This window comes from Chelonia mydas, chromosome 1, assembly GCF_015237465.2.
Source record: "Chelonia mydas isolate rCheMyd1 chromosome 1, rCheMyd1.pri.v2, whole genome shotgun sequence".
NCBI lineage: Eukaryota > Metazoa > Chordata > Testudines > Cheloniidae > Chelonia > Chelonia mydas.
The window spans coordinates 160,578,033-160,599,342 of record NC_057849.1 but is presented as its reverse complement, the minus strand read 5'-3'; the positions used below and the strand labels follow the sequence as shown (position 1 = coordinate 160,599,342).

The 21,310-nt window shown below is 40.7% G+C and overlaps 1 protein-coding gene across 4 annotated transcripts in view; it reads right to left on the bottom strand.

Annotated features, from left to right (window-relative positions):
* Positions 1–5,397: 5,397 nt before the first annotated feature.
* RUNX1 (RUNX family transcription factor 1) overlaps positions 5,398–21,310 on the bottom strand; it is a 207,851-nt gene continuing 191,938 nt past the window's right edge. For all 4 annotated transcript variants that reach the window (XM_037904376.2, XM_037904401.2, XM_037904395.2 and 1 more), the window contains 2 exons: positions 16,282–16,443; positions 5,398–10,037 (listed from right to left, as the gene is read on the bottom strand). In XM_037904376.2, coding sequence (XP_037760304.1) covers positions 9,544–10,037; positions 16,282–16,443 — 656 coding nt within the window. In that variant the 3' untranslated portion in view covers positions 5,398–9,543. The remainder of the gene's footprint in view (positions 10,038–16,281; positions 16,444–21,310) is intronic.

Sequence of the window (21,310 nt, the reverse complement as noted above, 5' to 3'; positions counted from 1 at the left end):
GACACTGGGCTTTTAATAGCATCTTGACAACAGAGATTCATAAGTCTACATTCTATTTTTCCCTTTCTTTCCTGATGTTGCTTTTCTTTTCTAGTCAGAAAATAGGTGTGGGAAGTAAAGGATGCAGAAAAAAATATGCTTTGGTTGAACAGGTCAGACCTAAGAAATGCAAGATCCTGGGCCAAATCCTGCTTGCCTTATTCACATGATTAGTCACCCCGTTGAAGCCAGGCATCCACCTGTGGAAGGTGAACAGGATTTGACCTTTTATGTGCTTATGATTATTGTAGCAAACAGGGCTTTAAAACCATTGCACAGTCCAGGGTCGCACCCAGGAATGACACAAGAGCCGCCTCTCTTTTGGTCTTTTTACACTACCTGCTGTAATCAAAGCAATGGTGGTTGGTGACATCCACCACTCCAGATGAGGGAACTGAATGAATGACTGGCCTCCCAATCATGCAATGTGATTTACTGAATCAAAGTCTGGTATCATCTTGGCCATTGAATGTATGGGCATACATGGTAGGGCAAGGCCTGGACAGACTTTTGGCCCAAAGACCCTAAAATCTGACCAACATGTCCTGAAGAGTCATAGCCCAGTCACCTCATAAGAAACAGGAAGTGATGGAGACAGAGAGCACCTCTGACAACAAAGATTGCCTCCTGGCATGTCTGGAGAACAACCCCCCTTTATGAACTGTGCACCCACCATCTTTCATTGCTTTTCACACATAGTTTTTCTTCTGTCTCAATAATGGTGAATAAGATTCTGGAGCAATAGGAAGCAGCGAATTAGACATGACTCTGCAATGAAATATGGCAGCAAAATGCCAGTGCAATTATGGATTGTCCATGGAGAAGCATCAAATTACAAAGCAGGGCAGTGATAGCCCCAGATTAGCCCCACCCTGCCTATCCTCTCTTGTATGCTGTTGGGATGTCGACTCCTCCCTCTGTTCTCACTTCATTGCCTGTGTGTGTGTTAAATTTTCCAAGAACCACCTTTGGCGCTTTCTCCCAAGCTGCCGCTAAGCATGGGAGAAGCTCCGTGTAAACATTCTCTATGCCACCATGTTATCCCTTGTCTCCTCTGCTGTGATGCCTACAAGACACTGAACAGTGGGTAGACAAGCTGGTGTGCTGAGATCGCTGCCCATTGTGCTGACCAGTATCATCGTTTTGTTACCTTGTGTTCCCCTCATCTGTTCCCCATACCCACCTGCTTTCTGTAGCATTACTCTTAGCCTGTAAGCTCTTTGGGGCAGGAGCCATCTTTTTATTGCCTGTTAGTACAGCAACTAGCACAATGGGGCCACCGCCAGTCCCACAATACAAATAATACACGATAATAATAGTCCCCTTTTAAGTCGTTTTGGTGAGACTACGGGTGAAATATGACATTCACTTCTGGGCATCTCAACACCACAAATGTCCTGGGGAGGAAACTAGATGTGGGCAGAATGAGTGCCATGTCTCCTCAGTGAGAGATGTTGGTATTCCAGGGAAAACTGGTTGAGATTTGGCAGAGTTAGGAGGCGCTGGCCATCACCTCTCGTGCCTGCGCAAAATGGGCAAATTTCTCCTCATGCAGATGGACAGCACAAAGCCAATGCACCATTTCAGCCCTCAAAGTAGCTTTTCAGTGCTATGTAGGCTGTGTGGTGATCCCCCGCACAGAGTGAGCATCATCCCCTATTGTTAACCTTGGTCTCCCAGTGTTCAGCACGGAGGTAAGCTGTGCTGAGCATGCATGGAGCAAAGCTTCCCAGCCAACATGCACCACCTCCAGGGTGCACATCGGGACCCTGCCTCACGAGCTAGACAGGGAATATGGGACAGCTCCATAGGAACCCTGTTTCAGTCACAGCTTGCTAAACTGTAGATTCCATAGGACACGGGCTGTATTTCCTCTGTTTGTATAACACTGAACATAACAATGGTGCTCCATACTCAGATAACTATAAGCTGGTGGAATAGCCTCCAAAAGAAAAGCCCCAGATGCTCCCTCACTAAGTTGGGACATTTAAAACTACATTAGACAGAAGCACTTTTAACTGCATGATAGGAAGCAGTCCTATGTGGCAGGTGATGGGCCATATGACGTGACATAACTTGTCCATCTCTATTTATTTTTTTATGACTCTCTGTTTTGTGAAGCCCTGAAATTGAACATAACCCCCTCAGAGCTTTGAAAGCACATTGTGTTTGAAAACACTGTATTAGCTTTTCTTTCTAATTTGTTTTAGCCTCCTCTTGCAAACCCAAACAATTCCTAGACAGTGACTCGCAATGACTAATGCAGTCTGGAAGACTTCTAGGTGTCCCTGTAATTTAAAACCAGAAAACAAGCTCCCTAATTCAGCAGCTAGACATTCCATTGAAGACCTGTAGCTTCTGAGTTTTTATTTTCCTTCTCCTCAGGGTTAAACATGCTTTTATCTACAGCTTGTCTCCCTCCCCCACAAAGCAATAACGTAAGATCTGCAGTAGTTTAAGACGAGCTGTAATTCAAACATTCTTTGGCTATGGTGCTGCCTACATTCTAAGTTCTCCTGCACTGGGGAGCCCGGTGGCAACATGGTAGCTCCCGGACATACTTAAAAAAATGAAATGTGCTGTGAGCTTGCCATAAAGAAGGGTGGGAAACCATAGTTTAGGCAGGTTCCCAAATCATTCTATAGCTCTGCAAGACCCCGAACCTGTCGCACAAAGCGGGAGCAAGTTTAAAATACAGTTTTGGCCCATTTACACTGCCATGGTTTAGCCGTGTTAGGAAACCAGGGTGGCATAAGCCAGTCTTCCAACATGGTAGAACGGTAGTGTTGTTGGAACCGTACAATATAAACACTGTGAATAAGGGCCTCCCCATGCACAAGAGGATTTTACTGAGTTTATAGCCAGGTGTGTGTCCTCACCAACCATGCTTATAATGTAATTTTTAACTATCTGGGTGTACCGGGATGTTTTATACCTGCTCTTGAGAAGGGCTGTAACATGATTTCCAGGCTCAGACCAACTCCAAACTTGCCAGCGTGTGAGACAAACCACGGAAATGTGAGACCAAAATGTGGCACACCTGTGCTTTGTTGTGTGTTGTCCCCATGGCTGACGGTTTAGTGGCTTCTAGTGTTTAATGGCTTCTAACCTGTGTTTAAGGATGTTTTTTCTCACTGTTTGAATAAAACTGGTTTATTATTTGACGCATACAGTGAGGAAACCTCCTTAACAAGAGGCTTTATAATTATAAGCCATTAAAATCTGACACTCAACAAAATGCAACAGCTCATTTGTCCGCCATGTCATTCCCCCGTCACAAACAGCCGCTTCTGTCCTTTGTCTCCATCACTTTCCCCACTTGGCTCCCTCTCCCTGTTCTTTACCCTCCCCTCTTCCTGCCCTTCCCAAATGAGCCAGAGGCTGAAGATAAGAGTGCTCTTACTCCACTCCCAAAATAAGGTATCAGGAAACTACCTGGAGCTAACAGGGAACAGCAACAGAGGAGTGTTCTGTTGGCAATGGCTCCTCTTGAATTTCTCACTCTCCTTCTTATCTGCCCAGATAGCAAGCTCATCTAGGGAGGTGGAGGTGGAAGGCATAGGCGGCTCCTCAGGGTCCTTCCTGGCTCCACTCTTCCTTGGGATATAGATGGGCAGCAGATGGTGGCTTGCAATGGCTCCTTCCATGTGCATGAAGAGGGAAGGTGCTGCCAACACACACCTGGGACCTGCACATAGTCATGTCACGACCACCACACAAGCCTGGAAGCGTGCTCCTTGGACAGTGTCTCTTCCTTCCACCCCACCACCAGTTGGCAGCTGATGCGGACTATTGTCCAAGCTGCTGCAGTCCAGTTTACACTGTCAACCTTAGCAATACTGCGGGACAGGGAGTCTCAAGGGGCTCTAAAGTGGAACTTATTGTGAAATGTGTTACGGTTGAAAGCTCTGGGTTGGATCCCCCTGGACTCCTCTAGCAAGGTTTCGCTCCCACCTGCTCCCATCAACCTAAGCAAGCTGAGAGCTCCGCTCTATTAGCCTCAGTATCGTTTTCAAGAACTAAGATAAACATTTCCACTGATGTGCCCTTGATATAATAGTGTTTGGTGTTTGTTGCCTCCCTGCTTGGCATGTTTAAGCGAGAAACCAAATGAATAGATTCCCAGTACCTCACCAATTTCTCTACAAGTGCACTCACTCCGGTTGTGTGGCTTTTCCCAGGCAAAGGAGGAAAATCTGTGTGGGGGACCTTCGCTAAAATAGCAGCAGCCCAATGCTGCTTGTGCTGAGGCAAGTGCTGCTCCGGGGCCATACTGAACTGAGTTACCAGTAATTCTGTCAGATGAGCACATCTGCGCAAGCTTCCACAGAACCTGGTTCTGTCTGGGGTGTGGCTTGTATGGTTACTGCACCCGGTAAGAGAGTTTAACCATCTCTAATTCGGAAACAGTTTTCCCTTAGTTCATGTTTCTGACCATAATTTTATAGTGATTGCATGAATCATCACGTGAGGGACTGTGTGGTGTCTGACACGGTGTCATATAGCAGAATAGATTCTCTTTATACTGGCTTGTTTTGTAGATCTCACTGACAACATAAATGAAGGCAAAACTGATATATACTGTACTGCACCTTGCTGTATGGAAGGATGTATAAGAGGCTTAATTTGTATTATATAATACAGTGTATTGACAAATTTAGTGTAAAGCTACAAAAACATATTTTAAAATATACGCACAAATGGAAGATGTAAGATTGAACTTTCACTCTTAGCTCTGTTGATCCACTCGATTCCCTGACATTAATGTTGCATTAATGCTAGTCGTTGGCATAGCATTTCTTCATTTGTTTGAAAAAAAATTGCCAATGCCCCTTGTCAGTTACATTATCTAGGACTATTTGTTTTGATGCTTCCTGAATTAAAGTACTGCTCAGCAGAGCCAGACAGAATGCATCCTACAATGCCAAATGAAGTGGTGAAAGAGATAAGATACTGTTGGAACACCCACTGAAGACTGCAAGTCTCTTCTGAAACAGGGGAAATTTACTTTAATGTTTTGTATCTGAAGAAAGATCTAGAGTGGGAGAGAAGATATAGGACCTCTTGGAAAGTTCTGATTTAATTAAGAAGTCAAAGACTTAATTCAATTGTTAGGCCTGCGCAGCACTTAAGTTCGATTTTGAAGACTGAAGTGGCCTAATAGGTCTTGTGCTGGCCTTCTCCAGAAGGGTATGGAATTAAAAAAAAGAAAAGAAAAGAGTAAGCATGTCAGCATATGACTGGCAAACTGTAAGGAAAATCTTTTTGAAATTGTGACTGATACCTTGCCAATGGCCTTTCACTGTCGGAGTTATAGGCTATTCCCTTCCTAATAAAAGAACAAACCAATCCAACGTGCATACTTGCCAAACATTTTATTTGTCATTCACACTAATTATAATATTGAATTTACAGAAGAAACTGTGGTACAAAGAAAGAAAGCAAGTCTCCATTCGAACTAAGTTAGCAGTCCCGCTGCTCGGCATGCTAGTCATAATGAATTTTCCTGTAGCACTGGACACTGTCTTCACTATGTACAGTAAGTGTCTACTTTGACGTGGTATCTAGAGACATCTTGTAGTGGGGGAAATCTACTCCATTTTCTTTTCCTATCTGGTTAAAACAACAACAACAACAACAACAACAAATAAACCACCAGTGCTTGAAAGTTTCCCCTTCTGAAAATGTTCAGGGTGACAGTGTTGAAGGAAAATGTGACCATTCCAGTACATTGCAATGTCTGTTTTGTAAACATATCCAGTAAATGCTGAACAAACATACTCTGGTGCTGTTCTGATAGGATCACATTTCCCATTGTGTTCTCTATCAGATTTACCATACAGTCATTTCAGACTGAAAGTTTCTTTTTTAAAATGAAGTCATAACTGTCACAGCCAGAAAACCACAAAGAACCCACAGTTGTTTGCACATTCATTTCACCCCTACCAAAAAAAAAAGAAGTGAAGAGTGTTTGAGAGAGACCATGCTATAACTGTCTATAAAAGTGAATAAAATGTAGTTAATTTTGAAGCCTAAAATAACTAAGTTGGAAAGAAACAAGCTTCACTCCAGTATTTAGCCAACACAAGGATAAATTCATTAAAAACACAGAAAAATTTAAAAAATGCAGAGTAATTACAAGCACTAACAAGATTTTGCTATGTAGCTTTTTAACTCTATTTACATACATAAATACAAGTAAGTCTGTTGATGCAACTCTTCTACAATAAGGAGGAAAAAATGCCAAGTGATCAGTACTGACCAAGCTAAATGAACAAAAACTGTTATGATGCAGGTAAACAAGAAAGAATTTTGCTCAAATAAAAGATCATCTATTATTTCTGAATTGTCAAATAAACAAATGAAAAAGGTCACTCAGAAAATAATAATGAATGTTTCAAAGACAAAGGTAAACCAGGACACATATCACCTATCTCAGACTGTGGGCCACTTTCTGGAAATTGATTGTTTCCCTTCCAAAAAATTATTTATCATAATTATGCAAAAAATCCTCAGTAGCAGTACGACAGGATGGGCCTGACTGCCATGTACACAAAGGCCTGCTCTGGCTGTGTAACGGGGGGCCTTAAAGTGGGTATAAATGTAACTTACAGAGCAGTGTAAAGGGGCCGTCATGCAAATGAGAGTTAAGTCCTATATTTACTTAAATCTAATAGTAATTTGACTGCTAAGCTGGGTTGTTTCAAACATGGTTACAAATGATAGTTTGCAAAAAGAACATTCAAACCCAACCCTTGGGGGAAAATACGAATTATTGTCTATTTAGTGGGATTAGAATCCTGAGCCGTCTGCTGGGGCAGAACAGTTTGTAGGGAAATGGAACTGTCCTTTTAGGTTTAATTCAACAATGGGAATGATAAAACTGAATTAATTTAGAGATGCATGAATACAGGAAATGTCTTCCTTAAACTTCCTTCTTTCAACTGCTAAGTGCTTTTGTACAGTCTCAAACATATGCCACGTACATTGTCCTCATCATTTGTTGATGATGAAGACAATTCCTTAAAAACAAAGTACATGGCTACTGGGCATGAAGGGGGGATAGTTTTCAAAAGACAGATGTGGTTTGTTTTCTGGCCAATTTATGATTTTTCATGTGGACTTGTATGGATTCTCCAGTAGCGCTACAGTCTAAGCAGTGAAGAAGGACTTTTTTCAAGGTCACTGGAGACAAGAGACACTGACTATGCAAAGTGTCACAAAGGCTGGTTTAAAGTTCAGTATGGTCACCGTACTTTCGAAATAAACTTTAATGCTTTGTGTCTTCCACTTCTTTTGTTCTTAGCAAATTTAATATAGAATTCTTATATTGAACTAAAAGGACAATGCCAATTTATGTAGTTTAAATAATAAGAAAACAACTTTGAGCTTCCACTGAGATCCTTTGAAACATTCCCCATTTTCTGCATGAGAATGACCTTATTGACCATGTTAGATGCTTCAATTTGTAACTTGTTTTATTCCAAAGTGCTACTGCATCTGACCAAAACAAAGAAGCAAAACCTAACATATATATATATATATAATATATATATATATTTATATAAAGAAAACTCGAAAAACAAATGGTTTTAAATAAGTCCAGCTGTTTTGCTGCCTGCAGCCAAGGATCTTTGTAATTCAAATCCTTTAAATTTTTTTTTTTTAAACATCAAACACTGATCTGAAGTCCTGCTTTCAAATACTCTTCTGAGTTGACCTGCAATTGTTTCACTAATTTAAGAGGTACATTAAATAACAATCAGATCATTTTGAATGCACACATGTCAACATCAGCAGTTTGTAATTAATGAGTAGTACAACAAATGCATTCAGACCAAACCCTCCAATAAAATAGTGCCTTAAAATTTACAGTGACATCTGATATGTTTGTGCTGTTAATGATGGGCAACAGTGATGATTCCATAATAGCAGATTAGTACTATTATAATGCATTGCAAATTTTCTACAGGACAGAATATTCTGTGCACCAGTTTTGAATATTCTTCTTCCTTCAGAACTATATGACCACAGAACTTTTAAACTCCACTTGTTTGATATTCTGGTTTCCAGTTGAGTCTGAGAGTACTTTTCAGTTCCATTTACTTGTGATTTGTTAATCTGCTTTCTTTTTGAATACACTGGTATGTAGAGTGTTGTGCTGGAAACTTTGCGTGAAATTCTGACCCCATTTAAGTCAATGGCAAACCTCCAACTGACTTAAATGGCACCAGGATTTCACTCTTGGAGTGCCAACTATATGCTAGATTCTGTCCTTGGATGAGTACTTGATTCCTACTGAAGTCAATAAGAAGCCCAAGCAGGATCAATAGCAGAATATGGCCCTAAATATTTGGTTGAAGGGAGATGCATGACCCCATTGTGTCTGCTTTACAAATTATATATTTCCATACTGCTGATCCTTAAAGTGTTTCAACCCTTGGTGTTGAAAGACCAGCAGAGGAAAAGAATGACTTTATAGGGTTTCAAATGGCAGATTAAATAAATGGAGCAAAATGTAAACAATATGGCTAGATAACTAGATGTCACGTTACCCATCGTTATGTCAGCCTTTTTTCAATGTTATAAATTTACCTTTGGCTGCTGTAAAAAAAAGAGCATATTTAAATAATAATAGTATCAACAAATAAGAAAAGTCTAAACATCAAGCATAAATATTGAGGAAATCATCATAGTACAGTAGTTGAAAATGACCTAAGGCTGTAGCCATTGCATTAAACGAAGTCCAAAAGAAAAAAAACGTTAAATTACCTCATTGAAAAGGGGCTGATTCTTTCAGTTGACAAAGCAATAAAGCAAGCATGATTTTTTTTAAAAGTGAAATCTTTTTGCAATGTATAAGGTGCCAAAAAAGAAATAAAAGAAGTTAGATGCAAAGCAGGATGAGTTGCATCCTTAAAAATTAATAATAATAAAAAAAAATCCATATTCTTTGGAATATATAACCCGGTAAAAAAGTCAATGTCCAAGATATAAAACTTCTCATTCACAGCATTGCTAAATCAGAAGCATTCACAGTTTCCCTCTGGGAATCTTCCTATACTTCCTTATAACTAACACGTCCTTATGACTAAGTATACTCACTAAGATTGTGTTAGATTTTAAGTCTGAAAATTAGAAGTGAACCAAAGCACTTTTTAGGACTTTGGAGACCTTCAAAATAAAGGATGTTTGGAGGCCACTAGTCCGAAAACAGCCTGGGTGTCTATCTACCCACCTTCCCTAACTCTAGACCAACTTCAATGTTTTCCTTTCCAAAGTTCAGCCCTTGAAAAAGGCTACTTTTCTGGAATGACATCCCTTCACTGATTGGCTAACACCATGACATCATTCCTGAAGTCCTGACTTCTGGACCGTTTGCTTCTGAAAGTGATGTATAAACATGGCAGTGCCCACAGGCAGGAAAAGTTATTTATGGGATACCTATGGACATCAGCAGATAAAAAGCACTTTAGTCCTGGCCCATCTCTACTTATAAGTAATTCAATATGGTCGCCATACTGCTTCTTCCAGCCTTGCTGTGGTGCCCATGTTGGTAGGGGAGTTGCTGTGACTACCTTCTGCCTCTACCACATCGCTTTGGTTTGGAAGATTGGGGTTGAGGAGAGTAGACCCTGTGGAAGCATTAGTGCAAGGAGGGAGGATACGTGGGGGTGACCGATCTCCCCCAGACATCATGGAGAACTGGTATGATCCTGCTGATGTTCCGTAATAGAGATGGTAAGAAGGTGAGCTGGTCTGAAATGGGCTGCCTTGTGACTGAGAAGAACCAGGATATGGAGGAGGGAGATAAGTGTGATATCTTGTGGCAGTGGTCATAGCAGACATACCAATTCCTATTCCTGAACTGACAGGTGTTGGGGTGTAGGTGAATGCTCCAGGATAGTGCATACGAGGATCAGAAATTGAAGGAAGAGTAGAGAACGGGCGATCAATTCCCACCCTGGGATCACTGAATGCTGTTAGGTCAGAAGCACCTAGTTTTTGAGAGAAGAAAAACAAATAAATTTTAAATGGAAAGAACAAGATTTTAATGAGTCACAAAAGGACAATGCTTTCTCATGGCGGATCAGTGATAGGGTATTGGTAACACTGGCTATCTGAAACTTTTGGATTCATTTCAGTAAAGGGGCAATTAAGAGGGATTGCCCTTGCCCTATAGGTTTTTATTTGTTTGTTTGTTCTCAAAGCACTTACAGCCTACGCAGCATTTACAGTTTCAGAGTGCTCTATAAACATTAACAAAATAGTCATCACAGTGGCCTTGTCAAGTAGGAATACGATAGTAACAAGTAGTTTTGGAGAGGAGGAAACTGAGACACCAAAGCGAAGTAATTTGCCAAGGACCACACACTGGCAGAGATGGGACCTTGAATGCAGGTGTTGCAGGTTTTCAGTCCAATGCTTAGTCTCTTATAACTGCCTTATTTGTCTGTCTTAAAAATCGGAAGCTCCTTGGAGCAGACTCTGGTTTTAGGTATACATATGTGTGTTCTGTACACTACAGCTAATAATAGTGGTCCACATTGCCTATCAACATGACTGAAGTTAAGAAAAATCAAGTCTCTTTAAGGTGTCCAAAGTTGGGCACTGAAAAATGGAGTCTCCTGAAATCACTACCGACTTTTGAAAATCTTGGCTTTAAGAAATCAACAAAATGACCTCTGTTGCAGATTTGTTTCCAAGCGGGATACTTTGGTATTAAAAGATTGAAGTGGGTTTTTTTTATGGAAATGTTTTACACCTGACTGAGCTGAACATCTGATATAAGAACAGCCATACTGGGTCAGACCAAAGGTCCATCCAGCCTAGTATCCTGTCTACCAACAGTGGCCAATGCCAGATGCCCCAGAGGGAGTGAATCTAACAGGTAATGATCAAGTGATCTCTCTCCTGCCATCCATCTCCACCCTCTGACAAACAGAGCCTAGGGACACCATTCCTTACCCATCCTGGCTAATAGCCATTAATGGACTTAATCTCTATGAATTTATCCAGTTCTCTTTTAAATCCTGTTATAGTCCTAGCCTTCACAACCTCCCCAGGCAAGGAGTTCCACAGGTTGACTGTGCACTGTGTGAAGAAGAACTTCCTTTTATTTGTTTTAAACCTGCTACCCATTCATTTCATTTGGTGGCCCCTAGTTCTTATATTATGGGAACAAGTAAATAACTTTTCCTTATTCACTTTCTCCGCACCACTCATGATTTTATATACCTTTAGCATATCCCCCCTTAGTCTCCTCTTTTCCAAGCTGAAAGGTCCTAGCCTCTTTAATCTCTCCTCATGTGAGACCTGTTCCAAAACCCTCATCATTTTAGTTGCCCTTTTCTGAACCTTTTCTAATGCCAATATATCTTTTTTGAGATGAGGTGACCACATCTGTACGCAGTATTCAAGATGTGGGTGTACCATGGATTTCTATAAGGGTAATAAGATATTCTCCATCTTATTCTCTATCCCTTTTTAAATGATTCCTAACATCCTGTTTGCTTTTTTGACTGCCGCTGCACACTGCGTGGACGTCTTCAGAGAACTATCCACGATGACTCCAAGATCTTTCTCCTGATTAGTTGTAGCTAAATTAGCCCCCATCATATTGTATGTATAGTTGGGGTTATTTTTTCCAATGTGCATCACTTTACATTTATCCACATTAAATTTCATTTGCCATTTTGTTGCCCAATCACTCAGTTTTGTGAGATCTTTTTGAAGTTCTTCACATTCTGCTTTGGTCTTAACTATCCTGAGCAGTTTAGTATTTTCTGCAAATTTTGCCACCTCACCGTTTATCCCTTTCTCCAGATCGTGTATGAATAAGTTGAATAGGATTGGTCCTAGGACTGACCCTTGGGGAACACCACTAGTTACCCCTCTCCATTCTGAAAATTTACCATTTATTCCTACCCTTTGTTCCCTGTCTTTTAACCAGTTCTCAGTCCATGAAAGGATCTTCCCTCTTATCCCATGACAACTTAATTTATGTAAGAGCCTTTGGTGAAGGACCTTGTCAAAGGCTTTCTGGAAATCTAAATACACTCTGTCCACTGGATCCCCCTTGTCCACATGTTTGTTGACCCTTTCAAAGAACGCTAATAGATTAGTAAGACATGATCTCCCTTTACAGAAACCATGTTGACTTTTGTGCAACAACTTATGTTCTTCTATGTGTCTGACAATTTTATTCTTTACTATTGTTTCAACTAATTTGCCCAGTTCTGATGTTAGACTTACTAGTCTGTAATTGCCAGGATCACCTCTAGAGCCCTTTTTAAATATTGGCATTACATTAGCTATCTTCCAGTCATTGGGTACAGAAGCTGATTTAAAGGACAGGTTACAAACCATAGTTAACAGTTCCACAATTTCACAGTTGAGTTCTTTCAGAACTCTTGGGTGAATGCCATCTAGTCCCAGTGACTTGTTACTGTTAAGTTTCTCAATTAATTCCAAAACCTCCTCCGGTGACACTTCAATCTGTGATAATTCCTCAGGATTTGTCACCTACAAAAGATGGCTCAGGTTTGGGAATCTCCCTAACATCCTCAGCCGTGAAGACTGAAGCAAAGAATTCATTTAGTTTCTCTGCGATGACTTTATCATCTTTAAGTGCTCCTTTTGTATCTCGATCATCCAGGGGCCCCGCTGGTTGTTTAGCAGGCTCCCTGCTTCTGATATACTTAAAAAACATTTTGTTATTATCTTTTGAGTTTTTGGCTAGCTGTTCTTCAAACTCCTTTTTGGCTTTCCTTATTACATTTTTATGTGTAATTTGTCAGTGTTTATGCTCCTTTCTATTTATGACAGCTAAACTCTGGTCCCATTGCTTTGACACAGATGAAAGTGGGCTCCCTCCCACCATTGCCTCCTCCAAAGGGATTAAAGAACCTGAACAGATAATGGCCTCCTTAAAAGGATCTTCATCCTGACTCAGATGAATGGAAGCTGTCAGTCCTCTGACTTGGCAGCTATGTATTATCAAAATAACAATAATAAGAAAACTTTCCTGAAGACAACTCCTTTCCGACAAGGGGCGGAGTCTGTATGAAAGGCGTGTGTGTGCAGAAGGAAGCACTGGGAAGAAGGAAAACAAAGCACTCTGCTCTGACTGGATTGAAAGGTAGAACAGACATATTACAGTGTCAGGTTCTGACAGCGTGTCATAGCCAGCTTTCTTCAATGAGTTCCTAAACCTTTCTTAGAAGAATTCTGACATATGGTGTAGGCTTCGTTTCTGAGTCTGCCATGTTACAAGTAGGCTGCCTTTTTGTTTAACAAGATCAATGAACCGCTGAATACATTTCCTTCCACCATACAGCACCACATTGCAATTTTAAATTGCAGTTATGCAGTATTATGGAATGGTGGCAGTTAATCTATAGTAAAGGTTGACGCTAGATTCACATTGTGGTCCTGATATTCAACGCTCCCTCTACTACCAACTTCCCCAGAGAAAGTTCAGTGTCTTTGAAGTTTCACATGCCACACCTAAGGCCAGGATAGGGTTTGTTTATGGCAAATCTGACAAAATCAGAAAATGAATTTTAATGTTATGATGTTTAAAAAAGGTCCCTGTTCATCAGTTTGAAAATTTTCCTCATTTTTTTTCTTGACTATCAGAGCTGCAGTTAACTTGCCCTACAGACTTCCAGGTTGTTGTTTTGCTGATCTTGCCAAGGAGAAGTTCCTTGGAGTGTTTTTGTGTGCAAGTGTGGGTTTTCCTGGGGGACTTACAATGATACAAAGAGAGATTTTATGTGACTACGGAAGAGTATTTAAAATCTAAATAATATCCCACAAACAAAAACTTAATTACAAACCAGTTACGGTTGCTTGAAGGCAAAACCCACCCACCCAGAGCCATGAAAGCAAGGAAATTGCACGTGAAAGAAGCACTCAGACAGCAAAAATTGGGGATTGGTCCTGCTTTGAGCAGGGGGTTGGACTAGATGACCTCCTGAGGTCCCTTCCAACCCTGAGATTCTATGATTCTATAACACTAACTCCGGTCACTGACAGATTCTGCATCTCCACATGGAACTCACTTCCACCTCCAATAGATACAGAAACAAATTACACCCCCCAAATTCATCTGACGTGCTGTAATGTAAAACCTTTCCACCGATCTTACAGTTTCCCACATAAAATAACTCATCATACAGTAACTTAGTGTGCGTATTTCTATAATAACTATAAGTGAATTTCCTCGAGATCAGAGTTAAGGTTTTGTAATACTGTCCACGTGAGATGAACTCAGGGCATGTGGTGTATTTCTTTATGTGTTGGAGTTGGAAGTGATTTTCCTGTCAGGGATAATGTTATGCCGGAGTGGTAAGGGAAGATGAAAGAGTGTTCCCTTTACACAGACACCTGTACGCATGTACGAACTGGAGAAAAAATGGGGGCAAAAATATGTCTTTAAAAAAAAGAGTTTAAATTAGTTTTCCTACCATCTTTAACACACACACACACACACACACACAATCTGTATGTTAAAGCTGGTCAAAATGTTTGGTTCCAAAACAATTTTCAACAAAAAAATGGTTTTTCATTTGTAAATAAAATCTTTCCTGGACAATTTTGTTTGGTTTAAAAATTTCTGGTTAGTCAGCTAAAGATTTTTTCCTCCTGATTTTTCTTTTCTCTTTCTCCCTTTTTTTATTTTGCTAATGGAAAAGGGGGTGGTGGGAGGAAAAAAAGGAGTGAAAGAGGAAGAAAAACAAAAATAATCAAACCGTTTCATTGTTTTGGTTTTAGCTTGTCACTGAAAAACAAAACCATTTCACAGAAGTTTTTTTTTAAGTTTTAATTTTCCACAAAAAGCCATTATCAATTTTCAGCCTGCTTTAATATCTAGCTGTCCCCTAACCTTGACAAGATAACCTACTTCTACTGAGAAGCCCAGATAAGGATAGGTAAGTGATTAAAAAGTGCATCTTTGAAAACAGTATTTTTAAGCAGGTACAACCCACTACAAGTCCAACAGCAGCATAGACTATAGGCCACTCAAAGGGTCCCACTGATGTCAGAAGGATCCCTACGTACTCCAACAAGGCCCAAATTTGCTGCCAAGGGGTAAAGTTCCAAAGAGCTGTGCAGGAACTTTTGTTGTGTGGTTCCCATTCATTTAAAGAGAATTCATGATGGTGAACACCCAAATGTTGGTTCAAGATTCATAGATTCATAGATACTAAGGTCAGAAGGGACCATTATGATCATCTAGTCTGACCTCCTGCACAACGCAGGCCACAGAATCTCACCCACCCACTCCTGCGAAAAACCTCACCTATGTCTGAGCTATTGAAGTCCTCAAATCGTGGTTTAAAGACTTCAAGGATCAGAGAATCCTCCAGCAAGTGACCCGTGCCCCATGCTACAGTGGAAGGCGAAAAAACCTCCAGGGTCTCTTCCAGTCTGCCCTGGAGGAAAATTCCTTCCCGACCCCAAATATGGCGATCAGCTAAACCCTGAGCATATGGGCAAGATTCACCTGCCAGATACTACAGAAAATTCTTTCCTGGGTAAAATGTGGGGGTTAATGTCAGTAGATGGACTGTGGTAAACGATACAAAACCAGGTGGTAAGTGTTCATTTAGAGATACATTTTTATGTTGGCCTGTAAAGTTCTGCAGTGCAATTCGACAAAAACATAACATGACACAGTAAAACACCACACTTAAAATGTCAAAAAAACCATCATCCTCTGTTCAGCTGTAAGCCCCTAATCTTCTGTGATCTGCTCTGAATTTAGTGTGAGGGAAGGAAGCAGAGATGAAACATCCGCAGCATTCATTTCTTGGCAGATATTGCAGCTTTCCAGCAATCTAAACTATTTTTATAGTTCTGCATATCTCCCATTTCAAAGCAGCTCAAATTAATTTCTCTTCTGGTTTTTGACAGTGACATTCTGGATTTCCCCATCACTTAGGCAAAGCCAAGTAAACACTTGAAAACATTTTCTTGCAGACTCAAAATGTTTTTCATCCCGAATTGAGTAAAAAGTTAAGAAGCTCCAACCACTGGTATCTCTGTGGTTTGGAAAGAGTCACATGGCTTTGGTGGTACCTGTTTAGTGTGAAAAGAAAAGGAGGACTTGGGGCACTTCAGAGAAATTGGTTAGTCTCTAAGGTGCCACAAGTCCTCCTGTTCTTTTTGCGAATACAGACTAACACGGCTGCTCCTCTGAAACCTGTTTAGTGTGAAAAACTTTTAGGTACTTACTTGAGAGTCGGCTTGAGAGTTCCGCAGTGAGGGATGTCATGCCACTAGCTCTCCCAGGTGAAATTGGAGTGGCAGGGTGCACGGAGGGCGTGGCGATTGATCCCAAGTACTGGTAGGACTGATCATAGGACCATGGAGGAGATGGCTGTACTTGCCTTGTATCTGCAAAGGAAAAGAAGTATGGAGAGAGAGGGGTTATTTTTAGCTTCTAAACACCAGTGATCAAACATAGGAACTGAACCAAATGGTTTATACAGAAACATCATTACAATTCACTTCAAACATTCCCCTTTGTTAAGACGCCTTCAGATGAATGGCTCTTTAAAATGTTATTTGTGCTGCTGTGATTTTTGATCAGTTGAAGCTTTTTGCTAATTCACATTGATGGTGGTCAGGGAAAAGCGGATTAAGCTTCGCAAGGTGAGAGCGTCAAGGCACAAACTGTTCATTGTTGAGGTACCTTAGTATTTCACTTGAGCAGTGTTACTGTTGCTGTGCCACAAAAGTCAGACTCACATGTCACTGAGTAGAAGACAGCTATGCTAAATTGTGACAGTTTAGACTGGGATATTCAAAGGATGCTAAGGGAGTTAGGTGCCCAGTTCAAAAGGATGTGGGTGTCTAATGCCCTTAGGCTTACTTGAAAATTCCAGACTTAGTTCTGTGACAATTAATTTTGTTAGAAATAGTGATTACAGTGATTACGGAAGGTTTGTTAATAGATGTGAATGAAACGAATAGAGCTGGATGAACTTCAGAAATAGGAGTTCTTGTGCAAGCCTCTTGGAACTGAAAAATTGGGAAAACAGGATATTTCATGATTTCTGGTGCTTCTAGGCGAAATCTGGAAATGCAAACAGTTTTTTTTTAAAATAGGGCAGAAAGTTAACCAATTATTTTTTAGCCTCAGAACTAGTTTGACTTAAGTTTGGGGTCAAAGATTTGTAGCAGGGATGAGGGACAGTATTTATATTTGTCCAAAGCAGTTTGTTCATTGTAGGAATCACCTCTTTTTGCCAACTGAGCATCCACATGTGAAACTGGCATTTTCCCACCTGCACAAGCTGCCTTTTACTTTCAGGAAAAAACACAAAGCAAGAATGGAAATTGTCTCTTTTTCCCACAAATCTGAGGTTTCTCACTAGTTTTCCCAACAGTGAGAATTTTCTCCTACCGCTCAAACTGACCAATTGTCTCTTTGAAAGACACAAATATCAGAGTGGCAAAAAGCTGATACCATGCACGGAATGAATACCAGCATGGAAAGAAATGCTCTCAAGTTCTAGGTGAAGGACTTTGAGCTTCCATAAGAAACCATATTTGGAGATTTTTATTTTGTTGCGAATTATGGAGATGAGATCTACATTTCGTTTCTTTTGTTTGTTTGGAAGTGGAGATTTATCCAAAAGCAGAGTGGAGTAACCTGGCCTTTTAAAAAGTTACTTGTAAAGCTACTTGCAGATTAAACCTACTAAATCAATCTAGTCCCATTGATTTCAATATGTCTATTCACCTGAGTGCCAGGATAATTGGATCCTGGAAGGACCAACTCTAGCAGGGAAACTGTATAGTTCAGTCTCCTTGCCCATTCAGTCTTTGCTGAATCTGCTGAGACTGCTATCCCAGAAGCCAATTTTTTTTACCTCTTTTATCTGAATGATTTTCTAATACCCCCATCACTGCAGAAGAAGGTCCCTAGTGGGCTTTCTGGACTCTCTGCTTTTCTTCCTTCCTTGGAGGGAAGAAGCTCCACTTCATTTGTATTTGCTTCTGTTTTCCTTCACCACCATTTCCAGTTATGGTAGGAAAACTATTTCAAAGAGGGAAGGCTCTTGCAGCATGCCCTAAATGTGATCATACTCTGAATTAGTGTAATCGGCCCTGGAAGTTTGTTTCACAGCGGAACCCCCATGATTCATCATACTTATCTCCTGCTCTCACGTGCTCTGTCTTGGCCGATAGGTGTTGAAGAAGAGTGAGGAAGGATCTCTACCTCGATCGACATGTGAGTGCCTTTGGGAAGGAGCAGTAGCTACCCATCATCTTTCTCTGGCTCTTCTTGGAGAGGATAATGGGAGGCAGTCACACCACCTATTCCAGTTATGCCACGTAGATGGCTCAGCACCACCTTCTCACTGATTGTGTCTAAAACTAAAGGAGTCAGCAGTCTGAACACTGAAATACGAACTCTACCCCTCTTTTAAGGCCAGTTCAACTGCCTCAGTGCTGTGCCCTGGCCAGAAACCCAAGAGTGGTGTATTTTATGATGCATGCACATGCCCATTAGCAACTGGACAGAGGCTACCAATATATTTGCTCTAGCTCATTCAAGGTCCACTGTCAATTACTGTTGACCTGAGATGGATTTGAAGCAGTGACAGAGAAATGAAAGGCTCTGTATCTCATTACTAACCCCATAACCCATCTCAGTCTTCCTCAAGTTAAAAAAATCTAACTGCCAAAAATCAAGCTTACATTTTGTTACCTGAATTCCCAAACACATAATTTTCATTAGTAGTTGGCCTAGAATGACTTTAAAAATGAAGAGCTCTGATTGGTTAACAAATTGCATTCCATTCAATGACACTAATGCAGCATAACCACAATACCTGGGTTGGAAACTCACTGACCCCATCCGCCTCTTCCTTCAGTCATTTACTACCAAATAAAGTGATGAAAATAGCACTGGAAAATTTCTGTAGGTTTTTTTTTTGAGGGATGGGGGTGGGGAGAGGGTTCTGCCACTGTTTCAGTATTTAGGGCTTCGTTCAACTCCCACGAAGGTCAATGGGAGCATTTCCACTGACTTCAAAGGGAGCTGGAAATATTTCTGATATCCTTCTTTCTTTAGGACCCAACAGTGAGCTTTCAGTTTTATCTTAACTTGAACTGCAGACTGTCACAGCTGGAGGCAGAATGAGGCTGTTTAAAGAAATACAATTCCCCCCCCCCAAACTCACCATTCTCTTCCCAATCAGAGTAAAGATTTAATTTTACCAAAATGTAGCAACCTGGGGTGGGGAAGTTGGTGTGTGTGTGTGTGTGTGTGTGTGTGAGAGAGAGAGAGAGAGAGAAGTTAAATGTATGGAAACCTGGTTTACAAAAATCTTAGTTTCTTCCCAAACCATAGTATCTCCAAAAGAATCTGCAGAGAGAGCCGGAGGTACTCCAGTTTAACTTCAGGGAAAAAAATAGGGGCTTTAGGGCCTTTGGGGTCTTAATGCCAAATAGGATTGCAGAATTATTTAAAAGGAGATCAAAACAGCATGAAGTCAGTGGAGCTGCAGCTGTTTATACCAATTTGAGGATCTGGGCCCAATTCTTTCTGCATTTCTCCTATTAGCATGTACTTTCATTTCTGCTTTTCATCATAGGAGAAAATATATTTCAAAAAATGAAAACAGTTAGTAATTGCAATAAAACACTCCAGGGCAATAATTACAGCACAGTAATTCACACCTTGTTGTGTAGTCACTAGATCTCGGCCTCTTGCCTAACAAGCTATTAAGCATGATGTATTGGGCCATCTTTTATGCCTCGTCATGTTGTAGTGCCATGAAAAAGTTGTGGTGTTTGGCTTTTTAAAAAAAGCCCTCATAATTAAACAGTGCCAATGTTGCGTAATGTTTAATGGTTAATAAAATAAGCTTTGGCAAAAGACTCAGGTAAGAGGGTTAAATCTCTTCCCTCCCATGTTGCTTCTTGTGGTCTCACATATAGCATTTTTCTAATGATTGCTGCAGTGGAAAATCAAAGCATAATTTGCAGAAGGTTGGCATCTTCAAAGAATGTTGATAATTCTGCCTTCCAACCTGAGATTTCACCGTCACTGGTTTGTCAGCAGGTGGCGCTGGAGAACTTTTTGCACAGCCCCATAATTGTTAGCACATATTCCGGCTAATGTGTGCTTGGCACCAAATAATTGCACTACAGAAGTATCATACCTGAACAGTGGTGATTTTCCAGAACTGTATGATCCGCGACTGCAAACAGTAGTAAGGTTGGCTTTGAGTCCCCATGCAAAATGCCATTTTGCACATGCAACTCTCCCAAGAGCTGTCTAAGCCATTTATATAATACTTGTAACACTCTTTAGTCCAGTAGAACCCACAACTGTACTCTGAAAAGTGATTGTGTAAAAGTAGTGCCTTCTTACTTAGCAGATCTGTTCCCTGTGTGTATTCAGTCTCATTTGCTGACTTTAGGGACTTTTTCTCTTTTTTTATTGTTTGTTAGCACTGCAGAACAAGAGTGAGCAAATACCTGCCAGGCAATGGAGTTGCACAGATATAACTCAGGGCATAATTTGGCCTACAGAACCTTTATTAATGGCAAGGATGCATGAGGAGGAGAGAACTCAGCTTGGCTTCAGAGCCCCAAGTGATTTTGTGGGGCAGTCATTAAAAAACCTCCCAAATAGCTCTTTACCTGTAAACTGAGCACACATGACATAGAAATCAGTGAGACACAACAAACACAGAGCTTCATGATGCCATTTCTATAGAACCACTTTTCAGATCAGACTTGCACTTCAAAATGTACAGCGAAATAAAGCCAGATGCTCAGCTGGTGTAAATCAGCACAGTTCCACAAACTTCAATAGAACTGTGCCAATTTACCCAAGCTGAGGATTTGGCCCCTTTGTTGTGGTAGTGGGTGGGTCTGTTTTCATCACCCACTCATTTCTAAGGTAAAAAAAAATCCATATTGGACCACAGGAGGGAAACGACATAAAAGATCTTACATTCTGAAACTTCTTAATCGCTGTGGTATAAAACTAATTCCTTAAAGAGATTGGAAGTTTTAAGTTTAAGTGGTCAATCAGATATGGAAATCAGATAGCTGGTACCACTGTGCCTATGAGAATGAAGAGAACTGTCTTAATGATTATGTGAATTTCTGTCTTGTCTGTGCTGGGTAGGATACAATCTGCCTTTGGAGATGGTTTGTGCCACCATAGTACAGAGTGAGACAGCGTAATGCATAGTACAGAGTAAGACAGATCTGTGTCACGGCAGATCAGACATTA